Raw genomic sequence first — 12,588 nt, forward strand, 5'->3', positions numbered from 1 at the left:
CACAGTAGCTCCATAGAATTTTCTGTGCAAAGCAGAGGCACCTCTTCAGGACATTCTCATCCTGACCTCTCAGGGTCAACTTACCTGACTAACGATGAAGAAGATGACAGTCATGGCAGCACAGGCCAGGGTGATAAGCATGAGGAACTTGAACCTGAAAATTAGCCCCTATTAGGAAAGAGAGAAACAGCAGTTTAACATTCTACCAGCTACCGCCAATCCTTTTCTCAGTATATAAATCTATCAAAAGCTAATTTTAAAGAAATCTGTAAAACCAAATCCCTAGGAGTAACAGTAAAATAATTTCACAAAGTAACGTTTCTCCTGCAGAGGTGAATATGGCTGGAAAATTTACTGGGTCCGGTATTTCCAACGTTCTTATCTGTCATGAAACAGTGATACCAGAGCCTGGGAAATTATATTCACGGCACGTCATGAGGCTGCTAATTTCCCTGCTAAGCTAGTTATGCTTCTCTGCAAGGGTTCAAAGTTACCAAATCCAAGTTTTCTGCGGTTGTAATAAAACTCTGCTCCAGTGAACAAAGAGAAATGCGCATAGTAATCAGCATGAAGTGGATTTGGTTGAATTTTCTCACGTGTCACTCCAGCTCCAGACACAGGCAAAGCTTCTGAAAGTGCCCCTGCTTTCCTGAGGGGATTGGAGGGAACCTGTGTTTCAGGGAGAGACGTCTCTTATTCAGGGGCTCTTATTTCCGCTGCATATAAAAACCCTGTGGTTCTGCAGTTTCTGTTTCTCTTTGCACAAAGGAATTAGGCCCGTGTCTCCAAGGACAGCCACTTAGGCATGAGCCTAAGGGATCCTTGAAAAATTAAGAATGTGTTGCCTTGCGTTAGAGATGTGAGGCTATCGTGTGTTTCTCTTTAATAGGGACATGATCTATAAACAGAGCGAGCACCTGCTGGATATTTTAGGGGAAAGTTGGTTAATTGAAGTCCGGAAATCAGATCACCTGGTCTGAACCCCACTCTCAAGGCTTTGATTCTCAGCAAGAGAACTTTAAATAAAGCCTCACTCCAAGCCAAATCCCAATTCTACCATAGTCAGGTCTCCTATCTAGCACACACCCACATTCCATTCCAAAGCTCAAGAACCTGCTGAACAAGTTTACTCCTTATTGGGGATAGAAAGACATTTATACCACAGAAAACTCCAAGATCTAGATAAGCCAGAAAGCTAGATGCCTCTCAGAGTAGGATTTAGCCTCTTATTTTGCCTAGAGGTTCTACATTACATGAGAATCTCTCACTGTGTATTTGAAATAAAAGCTTCCATCTCCCCTATATCTCCAGGTATAGTGTGTGTGTGTGTGTGTGTGTGTGTGTGTGTTCACAAGTAGTTCCTGAATGAGCCCAGAGATGTGCTCACCTCATAGTGCAGCCGCCGGACTTTGCTCATGGCTGACAGGCTGGACTGCTTCCCGCTGATGTTCCGAAACACCTGAAAGACCATGAAGCACAGAAACAGGAAGTAGAGGCAGAGGCAGATGCCAGCCACAATGATGAAGGCCATCTGACGGCGTCCGGTCAAGGAAATGGCCAGCTCATCGCCAAGGACTCAGTACTTCTCTCCCCATCTCTGTGGGCGATACTTTTTTTTTTTTTTTTTCAGTACGCAGGCCTCTCACTGCTGTGACCTCTCCCGTTGCGGAGCACAGGCTGCGGACGCGCAGGCTCAGCGGCCATGGCTCACGGGCCCAGCCGCGCCGCGGCATGTGGGATCCTCCCGGACCGGGACATGAACCCGTGTCCCCTGCATCGGCAGGAGGACTCTCAACCACTGCGCCACCAAGGAAGCCCTCGGGAGGATAAAAATCTTAAAACCTGGCACTCTAATATCAACAATAGAGAGGTTTCCGGACACAAAAGTACCAGTGTGGTATGTTCCAAACTGCTTTCTAAGCTGAGTAAGAAGAGGAATGGAGCCTTGCTTTCAGAAATGCAGGCTCTAGGGTTCCACCCTAGACCTACTGAATCAGAATCTGCCTTTTAACAGGGTCCCCAGGAGTGTCATATGCACAGTAAATTTGAAAAGCACTAAAATATTGGATATTGGTTGTAAAATATTGATCGAGTGGAAAGTTGCATTAAAATCACCACAAGAGTTAAAATACAGGTGCCTAGGTCTCACTGCAGATCTACAGGATCAGATTTTCCAAGGGCTGGGAAACCAAGTACAACCATGTTTGGGAACCATTGGGCTAGTCCCTGGATTTTTTTTTTTTTTTTTGCGGTACGCGGGCCTCTCGCTGTCGTGGCCTCTCCCGTTGCGGAGCACAGGCTCCGGACGCGCAGGCTCAGCGGCCATGGCTCACGGGCCCAGCCGCTCCGTGGCATGTGGGATCTTCCCGGACCGGGGCACGAACCTGCGTCGCCTGCATCGGCAGGCGGACTCTCAACCACCGCGCCACCAGGGAAGCCCGTCCCTGGATTTTTATAAGGAGATTGGGATACCCTGGAATCTGAAGGGGATGGAGTGGGGTTGGGTGCAATAGCAGCGGCTGCTGCTGCAAGGGATACTGGGCCTGAGACTGCAGGTCTTCAAGTAAAACCAGGGATGAAGTTCTGTCGCAATCTTCTCTCACCACGAGAAAAGTCTTGTCAAATGGAACGGGGAGCAGAAGAACGCATGGCCAAAGTGGGAGCTGAGGGTGGGAGCCATATACTCTGAGGCCGATCTTCAAAGCTTAGTCTGAGAACCAACCAGGTTTGGGGTAGAGTGAGCTGGCTTGGGAGGCAGGTGACCAGACTCCCAACTTTTTTCTGCTCCAACTCCATGCCAAGTTGCATATTTTAAAAAAATTTAACAAGTGTGAACTCAGCATTTATATTTCATTAAATAATATATTTAATGCAGTTTCTCTTTCTTTCCTAAAATCAGTGGTACCCTTAGATGAAGAGTTGTTTGCTGCAAGACTTGACAATTTATTTGCCTCCTTAGACCTCTATCACATCTATAGAATGAAGGGGTTGAGGCAGACTCAACATTATAAATATCCTTGGTGTTGCGCAGCTCACATTTGAGGGGGTGCGGAGCAGAAAGGGGGAGCTCAACTCTCTCGTCCTTAAAGCAATGATACTATTGATCATGACCAAACAAAGCATATTCACCAGCACATGACAAGATATTACCTATCAAGAAAGAATACAACTCAAGCCCCCTCTCCAGAGGACAGTCTTTTTCTCCTGAAGCACTTAACATATTGTTGAGGAAGATAAAATATTTAAATCCAGCATCCTAAAAGGGATAAGCTAAGACCGTGGCTTCTGCTTCATAAAGATGACTCAGACACTTTATGCCAACCAACCAGAAGCCTGGGCGACCTCCTCTGGAACTAATCCCCTTAGCCTTATCTCCACTTGGTCTTGGAAATGAATGGCAGCAGCATGGGAAGCCAGCACACCAAAGTCACTGTAAGAAGCCTTGCACACAGACGACTTCAGAAACAGGCTCTCCCACAGGGGCCCAGAGATGAACCTCCGTGGCTCCAGGGAAAAGCTAGTCATGCTTCAGTCTGCAGTAAACAAGTGTATAACAGATCATTTAGACAGGCAGCAGTAAGACCAGCTACTCTGATTCTTCTGCCGTGGAGATGCGCTGCTACCTCCTCATTTGGCCTGCTGTCACCCAGGCTTGAAAGCAAGCATTAATTCTCCTCATTATTTGCCTTAATTGTGCCGTTATCATTGGTCTGAAGATCAAAGCCCTGGCTGAGCACATATGGAGAGCATCAGCGGGACTTAGAAAATGATCTTGGGGACCAGGCCGCTATGGGACGAAATAAAACCCTGAGCCCATGAAGAAAGGATACAGCCAGCTCTGTTCCAACATCTGTAGTCCAGATACTGTAGAAGGGATTCGTGAGTTGTACCCCTCTACAAAGAGAAACAAGATGGAAAGGTAAGAAACAATTAATACAGAGGCAAAGGGGAACTTTCCTCCTTACATACTCTCAGCTTTTCAGCCAGAGGGGCGGAGACTGTATTTAGACTAAGTCACGGAGGACTTAAAAGAGAAACGGAGTTTGAAGAATACAGTCAGCTCAAATATTTTGTTATCTATAAAGAACTCTGTCTCTGATTTAATCCCAGTGCTTATCTGAGGATGTGACCATGTCCAGTGCTTTCATCCTACAGGCTCCCGACCACCCCCTCTCCTTTTCAAAAGAGCTGGGAGTGGACCTGGTGACATGCATTTCAGCCCAGAGTCCCACGATCCCCCTGCTCACCTCTCACACATGTCAAATATGAAGAGGCAGAAAGAGCCCACAGCAATTGGTCCGACTTGCTTCCAATACCCTGCTATGTGATTCCGTTCATGCTGATCCTGAGGAAAACCAAGTTGAAAAGTGAGATAAAGATGTGGGAGAGCAAAGCAATTCTGTAGGTGACTCAGTCATCCAACAATCCTTGCTGGCCACCTGTTGTGTATCAAGCATCGTGCTAGACCAGCATACGAGCCCATCCATAAGGGCTCTCATCCTGTTCTCATAAGGACAGGATGCCACAGGAGGGAACACAAAGAAAGGCCTTGTACCTGTCAGGGAGGAAGATATTTTCCTCTACCCTTCTAGGTTCTTCTGGCTGGTCTGACATGAGACAGATTAACAAGGTGAAAATCAAACAAAAGTTTAATAACATAGGATAGTCCCAGGAAAACTGAGTAACTTGCCCAAATGGCCAAAACCCTCACCTCCCTTTTTTTTTTGATAGCGACAAATGGGTGGAAAATGTACTTAGAGAAAAATGCACCCATTCCATAATTCCTTCATGATACAGATAAGAAACATAGTGTTCACAAATGGAAAACATTTCTCTAAGTTGCAGCTTTTTGTTTTTTTAAAAAAAATTACATCATAGAGCCTTATCAACTCTTTCTTGACACCTTCCATAAATTATCTAAAAAATAGATCCACACTTTGCTTAGCTTTTATAAAGACCTTGACCTAATCACCAGACCGCTGACCCTCACCTCTTAAATACCATCTTCAGCTAAAGACAAAAGAGGCTGTTGGGGGTGGTGGTTCGGGACTTCAAAGGGAAGGAAGGCAATTCACATGGAGATGGAAAAGCAAATGTTTGGTAAATAAATGTTTGCTGGGCCCTCCAGACGCAATGAGATGGAGTAAACTGATTTTTGAGGCCCTGCCTAGAGTTTTCCCCACCACACCCAGCCCATATTCTTGCAGATGTCTCTGGTGATAGCTCTATTCAGGCAACCGGGCCTCTACTGAAATTCTTTTAGGCAGTTAGGGGGAAGGTCCAAGTTTCTTCCTGAGTCTTCTGAACCTTGATTGTTTCAGTTAGAAATAATTCACACATCAAAGAGATATTTTGGTTTTGAGTGGCAAATTTTGCTCCCCTACATACCTTAGATAGTGGAAGTTCTGTGATCCACAAAATAACTCATTCAGAATTAAATTCCTATGTGACTCACCACTTGTGTTTTTTCAGGTGGGGTAGTTCCCAGAGGACAAAATAAAGACGTAAATGCATTAAAATACGTCAAGTGTAAGAGGTCTCTTATGGTTAGGAAAATAGAAATAAAGTCTATCTTCATTAAAAAGAAGAATGATTCCTCTTGATAGACATACAAAGATGTTAAGAGACAGAAAATGAAGGAATGTAAAGTGAGAAGACAGGGAAAGGTAAAAGACATGTCGTAGCATCCAGGCTACAGCCACCCAGACTGGCTGTCCTGCTGCTGCACCTGAGTCCCCTCAGCTCCCATCCCTGCTGCCGAGGGCTGAAGGACCCCTCATGCCCACCCCAGCTGTAAGGAAAAGCCTTTCTCTCTGCTCACTGCTCTTGTGGAAGGGCTGCGAGGCTTCAGAAGCAATGATCAAACCATAAAGGAATTTGAAAACGGTCCGCTCTACTATGAGGCCCATGTGCCTGACACAAGGACCAAGCTCCAGCTGGCCTATCCTCCTAGCCACAACGCGATGACTGCACCATTCTTATTTTTATCCACGGTATCTTCAATCCCTCTTGAAATGTGATTTGGTGTCTGTGCAAACTGAGACCAGGGAGGTCAGTATTTCAGGGTAATAGGGGTTACTAGGCCACCTGGACAAATTGCCGGCTGGAAACAGCCCGGCCCACATTCTCTGGCGGTTACCTTGGTCCTAGGGACAAGCAGAGCTGAAGCCAAAGGACAAGAAAGAGTGATAATCATTAATGTTTGTGCGTTTACTTTCTGCTAAATACTTATCTATGTTATCTCATTTAAACCTCACGAAAAACCTACACATTAGCCTTTAAAACCCATTTTATAGTTGAGGAACCTGAGATTCTGAGTGGTCAAGTCACTTGCCAGCTAGTTTATAAGTGGTAATGCAGGAACCTGAACCACGAGTCTGACTCCAGGGCTCTTGAGCTCACTACTCCTGTAACCGCTAGTTTATTCTGCCTCACCCACTGCCTCTTCCCCAGGGCGCTCTTACCATCATGTGCTCACCACAGAAGATGATCCAGAAGGAGAGGAGCATTGCATAGAAGATGCCCTGTCGGATATCGCCAAACAATAGCATCCAGGTCCAGTCAAACCCAATGGAAAACCATTCCACTGGGATATTGATAAAAGTCATGGAAATCCCAAGGGCAAAGATGACTCTGATGGTGAGACAATATCAGGAAAACGACTTTATTCATCTGGGAGGCAAAACATTTTTCATCTAAAAATCAAAACCCAGTTTTGGGAACTGAGATGTTACATATTGGGACCGAAGCCATATGATCAGTTTCTTTGCTCTCATAATGAGTCTTTACACGGAGATGCTAAATGTCTTCTTTCACTGGCACCACTGCAGAATGAAGGAGTGTTACATTAATCTTTCTACACAGTAACTGAACCTAACCTCCTGAATGCTCTGAACTTTATCTTGGTGCCACCTCAGATCAAGAGCTTCCTCTAGTGTTTTCACCCTCCCTTGCCTTCTTAAACAGACCTCACTGAATACAATTATCTGCTCTTACCTATTCAGGTTGTCATTAACCTGCTCGTTAAGAACACTCATTATTATGATATCCTCAGCAACTATAAAGTATGCAAGCATATTTGTTTCAATAATACGTGACTCCAAACAATACGAAATACAAATTATTTTAGCTGCTTGTTTCATTTTTATTTTGACTTTCTGTTATTTCCACTTCTCTATCAAAATATCATTCATTTTGTTACTGACTTATTCACACTTTCATTCATACCCATGATATGTTTATTAAGCACAAATCATGTACCAGGCATTTTGTTAGGGACATACATACCTAAATGAATAGCACCAGTTCTTTCCTTCAAGGAGGTATATTCAGTGGCTGAGCCAGACAAAGTGTGATAAGTAATGTGACAGAAGTGTGCACAGGCTGCTACCAGGACTTCTCACTTTGATAGAGACAGAAATGGAACTGAGTTGTGAGTCAAGATTAGGGAGGTGGAAGGGCATTCCAAGCAGAGGGAAGAGCCTGGAGGGAGGCACGGGAGTCTGGAACAGCCTGAAGCATTTGGGGTTCTGTATGTGGAAATGACAGTACATGATACCAGAGAAATAAAAAAGGCTGAGCTGATAAAGAAACTTGCATACCTCATTAGAGAATTTGAAAATTATCTTGAAAGGACTGAGGATCCAATAAGAAGGTTAAGCAATGGAGTGACATCATTCCATTCATTCATTCATTCAACAAATTTATATTTATTGAGCTCCTACTATGTTCCAGTCACTATTCTAAATGCTGGGGATATAGTAGTAAACAAAGTAGGCAAGAATTCTGCTCTAGTGATGCTTGTATCCAGATGGGGTGAGGGGGAGGGTATGGGAGGAATGATAATAAATAAATAGAGAATGAGTATTATGAAGAAGTGTAATAAAGCAAGGTAGGAGAATGGAGAGAGATCGGGTGCGATTTAAATAAGGTAGATGGGAAGAAGCCTTTAAGACAGAAATTATATCAGGTCCTGAAGGAAATGAGGCATTGAGCCACAATGATACCTGGGAAAGAGCACTTCAGATGAAGAGACTAGCAAGTGCAGAGGCTCTAAGGTGAGTGCATGCTGGGCATGTCTGAGAACCATCAAGGTGGATGGTAGGTGGTGCAGAGAATAGGAGATAAAATTTAGAGGTGGTGAAGAGCTGGGATCATCGAGGGTTTATAGGCCAGAGCAAAGGAAATGAAAAGCCAATAGAGAGCTTTGAGCAGAGCACTGACATCATCCAATTTCTACTTAAAAGGGAACAGTCTGGCTGCTGTATGAATAGGTTTCAGGAAGGAAAATGATGGAAACAAGAGGAGCATCTTATAGCAAATGAGAGGCTATTTCCTATAATCCAGGTGAGAAATGAGAAATCATGGTTAGTTAGATTAGGGTGGTAGGAATGGAAATGGTGAGATTTCCTGGTGTGTTGGCAGAGGCGTGTGAAGAAAGAGAAGTAAAGGATGCCTCCTACATGTCTGCTCAGCTGCTTCTGAGCAGCTGAAAGGATAGAGTTGCCAATTCCTAAGACCAGGAGGCCCCGAAGAGGAGCAAGTTTGAAGTGAGAGGAAAACAAGTGTTCTTCGTATGTGTTACATTTCTGTGTAAGTGAAGATGTTACGTAAACAGGTAGAATATTTGGGTCTAGATTTGGGAGAAGCTGAGGTTGACCATGTAAATGTAGAGTCATCAGAGTGTAGATGATTTTTTAAGACCAGAAAACTAAATGAGATCACCCAGGGAAAGCAGCGTAGCTAAGGAAAAGAAGACGTCCAAAGACCGAGCCCTGGTTCCAAAGTTGAAGAGGTCGGAAAAATTGATGGAAACAGCCATGGAGACTGAGTGGTCAGCAAAGGAGAATAACAATGAGAATGTGGAGGAGGCTCTATGAAGAAAAAGGGAGTGATCAGTTATGCCAAATGCTAATGACAAGTCAAGAAAAGCGCGGACTGAGAAATGAGCATTGGATTTGGAATGTGGAGGTCACTGGTGATTCTGTTGAGCAATTTTAATAAGGGGTTGAAGGAGCTCAAGAAAAAGCAGCAGGAGAAGATATACAGACAAGATTTTTGAGGAGTTTTGCTGTGAAAAGGAGCAGAAAATTGGTGTGGTGGCTTCAGGGGGAAGTACAAAGAGTTTTGACTAAGAATGGGAGAAGGCAGACTGTGTCTGTGTATGAATGGGAATAATCCAGCAGAAAGGAAAATGTCAATAATGTGGGAGAGAAAGGGGCTATGTCTACAGAAACATCATCCGTCTGGCAGTGAGAGGGGTTGGGATCAGTTAGCAGCAAGGCAGTTCGTCCACTGTAATAGAAGAATCTGATGCAGAACATGGGAATGAAGAGCAAAGATACAACAGAGCGCTGGAAATATGAGAGCAGCAGAACCCCTAGGATTTAATAATAATTTGCACATGAAAGCTGAAGGAGAAAAAGGAGTCCAGGCTGATTTGCGGTCAAATCACCAGCCCAAGTATTGATAACACACTGACCACTTGAACTAGGCCCCCAGCAAAACCAGGTCCATGGCAGGCAAATCACAGGATGTCCGCGCTCCTTAAGGGTGCTCCAAAATCAGCTCTTACTTTTCCAGAAGCACGGGGGGTCGAGACATCATGGTGATCCTTCTCCAATACCACACCATAATGATGAAGATGCTGGGTGTAAGGAAGGTCTTCATGGCAAACCACACCTTGGTGAAGCCTCCATTTTGGTGAATTCCCTAGATAGAGACCAATCATAATTTTGAAGGTCAATGTATCTTAGTGTTATTTTCTACCAGCAGATGCATTCCGGGGAGAGGTAAATGGAGATCTTTTTTGCTGAACTTTCAAGATCAATGAGCGCTAACATTCACAGCATGTATTGTCCTCATCCTACCCGCCTGGGCCCCTCCTCAGGCACTGTAGAAGTATAAGTCAAAAGGCATAAAGATAGACTCACTCTATCCTAAGGGAACGATTAAGAACATGATCAAAGATTTGTCTATAAGGTCTTCATTGAAAAATTGGAGCTATCTTAGATGCCCAAAATGTTGGCATTGGTAAAACGTGTTAAGGTAAATCCGTACTGTGGAATGCTAAGCAGTACTACAAAGTATATTTATACTGTATTCACAATATACCATTAATTTTTTTTTTGGTCACAAACTCTTTATGAACTCAGAGAAATGTATTATATTATCAACATCTTGAATACATATGTAACTTTACACATACCCTTGTCATTGATTGGTGAATCAATCCCAGATCTCAACACAAATATTTTCCATCACGTTTTTAATAATATGTGGGCATTCAGTAATATGTGCGTGTCTGGTTAATACGCTCATTAGACAAATATTGAGTGCCTACATTGTGCCAACAGTTGAAATACAGTTGTAATGTGATTTGTTTCTATTAATACAGTATTGTTAATGATAACAACTTTTTTTTTAATTTGTTAGAATGGCTTTCAGGGTATCCCCATAAAATTTCATTATACCTTACTTGTGTTACAATATCCTTCCTTTAGTGGAGAGAAAGGGGTGGAATGGATGTCATTGCCACAGGAGTTGCATATAAACACATTCTCTCTTCAAGAAATGAAAAAGATTTTGTGGGTGCCTACTGACATAGCATGCCCGTGAAAGTTGGTATATACATAAGCACCAGCCACCATATTTCACAGTGAAGAAACTCTTGAAAACCACTGTATCAAAGTGCTTTTAGTATTTGCTAATGAAGATACAGAAACACTGAAATTCTGGGTTTCATGTAGAATAATCCCAAATTAAGACATTTTAAATATTCTCAAAATTTCTTCCAAGGAAAGATACATACAATTAATTTTAAAAAGCAAGGAATGAAAGAGTCAGTTGAGTATGATGGTCTTTTTTTTTGTAAGGGAAGGATTATATACACAGAGAAAAAAATTGAGGAGATACAGCATAACCTCAAAGTGGTTATTTCTCTAGATGGCAGGATGTTACAGGTAACGTTTATGTTCTACTCTGTGCTCATTTGTGCTTCTAATTTTCTAGAGTAAATATGTATTTGTGTTTTAGATGTAAAAAAACCTAAATTAGATATAAAAAGTCATGCTGCACATTCTTTTTTTTCCCCTACTAAAGAGATAAAATGGAAAGAACCTAAATCACGACTGCTCCCTTTAACATTTGTGCTTGCAAGGTGAAACATGTAAAAAAAAAAAAATTACTTTTATCTTGGTGTTATTCACTATATAATCATGATCATCATAATAAAATCTTAAATGGACACAATAATTGCATTACTTTCCATTTCCATGGGTTTGTTATTCTTCTTACTTCTTAATGAAATAGTAGAGACATGGAAAATTCAAGATTGAGATGGAGTGTCTTTCCAATACACATGCTCACAACCAGTGTTCTTAGCCAGTGCTCTGATGTGACAGGCTACCTGGATCAATCAGATTCACTTACCACCAGCCGGATATCCTTAATCTCTCCAATCCCAACATTGATTTTCTTCTTCTCATTCACAGGCAGCCGGATGTTTAGAAGGTAATACTTATGAGCCACAGACCCAATTTCCATGAAAGGAAGGACGTCACATTCATAGTAACGGCCCTCATGTTCTGCGGTCTGGAAGAAGAGTGGAGGGTTTGAGGCATGGTCACTATTTCCAATAGACTATGTCTGAATTGTCTTGCTTTTGCCTCATATCACCAATTCTAAAAAGCTAATGCTTAAAGGTATACCTCAGAGGTACAGATAATAGGGTACACTGGAGGCATGGCATCTACAAGCTGCCCACAATGAAGAGTAGCCCCCACTCGCTGCAACTGGAGAAAGCCCGTGCACAGCAACAAAGACCCAACACAACCAAAAAGAAATAAATTTATAAAAAGATAAAAATAAAACCCAGCCACATTCGAGATAGAACCAGAAATTTTAGGTAACAAGCAGAAATTTCTTCTATTTCGACACCTTTCTCAGCTCTTCAGTCCTCATTAGAGCCTCACGTCAGACTAACCTGGTCTAGCAGGGCTACAATTTTATTTGCAGCCTACCATCGGAGACCTCTAAGGCTCTGTGGAACAGTCAACTCAAATGTTCAGGAGGAAGCCCTTGCTAATGTTCATCACTTTCTTGGATGATGACTACTTATTTACATGGTTTTGGCCTGCAGGAGAAGCTACAAGAAGCTGAAAATATCTACTTTTTATTGATTTGACCAAAAAAAAAAAAAAAAAGAAGCTACCCAAGGAGCCCTTGGAATTTGGGGAAGACATAGGGGGATGAAAGGAAACAATGAGATTAGCTTGCTAGAGATGACCACTCGTAATTCTCTGCCTCTAAAGCTTTCTAACTGCCCAAGAGACAAGATGGCAGAGGGAGCAGAAATTAAATAAACAAAAATTTAGCTCAGTTTCTAGAAAAGCCTCTTGGACTTCCTGCCAAGCAATTTAAAAGGTACCAGCCAGCACATGGAAGTGGGAGATTGGCAAGTAGTACAACTTGCTTTTGAAAACTAAATTCTGCTCTACCTTCACAGGACACATGGCTATGTGTCCCAGCTGAGGGGTGGGGGAAGCGGGTAAATATGGACAGGTATAGGCAGGAGCTTCAGCAACCGAG

At 42.9% G+C, this 12,588-nt stretch overlaps 1 protein-coding gene across 2 annotated transcripts in view; it reads right to left on the reverse strand.

Annotated features, from left to right (window-relative positions):
* Positions 1-12,588, reverse strand: part of WLS (Wnt ligand secretion mediator) — a 106,518-nt gene that overhangs the window by 24,627 nt on the left and 69,303 nt on the right. For both annotated transcript variants that reach the window (XM_024734641.1, XM_024734640.1), the window contains exons 4-10: positions 11,431-11,592; positions 9,575-9,711; positions 6,465-6,633; positions 4,248-4,345; positions 3,831-3,894; positions 1,388-1,531; positions 85-168 (exon numbers count right to left, since the gene is read on the reverse strand). In XM_024734641.1, coding sequence (XP_024590409.1) covers positions 85-168; positions 1,388-1,531; positions 3,831-3,894; positions 4,248-4,345; positions 6,465-6,633; positions 9,575-9,711; positions 11,431-11,592 — 858 coding nt within the window. The remainder of the gene's footprint in view (positions 1-84; positions 169-1,387; positions 1,532-3,830; positions 3,895-4,247; positions 4,346-6,464; positions 6,634-9,574; positions 9,712-11,430; positions 11,593-12,588) is intronic.

The sequence above is a fragment of the Neophocaena asiaeorientalis genome, unplaced genomic scaffold (assembly GCF_003031525.2).
Source record: "Neophocaena asiaeorientalis asiaeorientalis breed wild unplaced genomic scaffold, Neophocaena_asiaeorientalis_V1.1 scaffold15, whole genome shotgun sequence".
Taxonomy (NCBI): domain Eukaryota; kingdom Metazoa; phylum Chordata; class Mammalia; order Artiodactyla; family Phocoenidae; genus Neophocaena; species Neophocaena asiaeorientalis.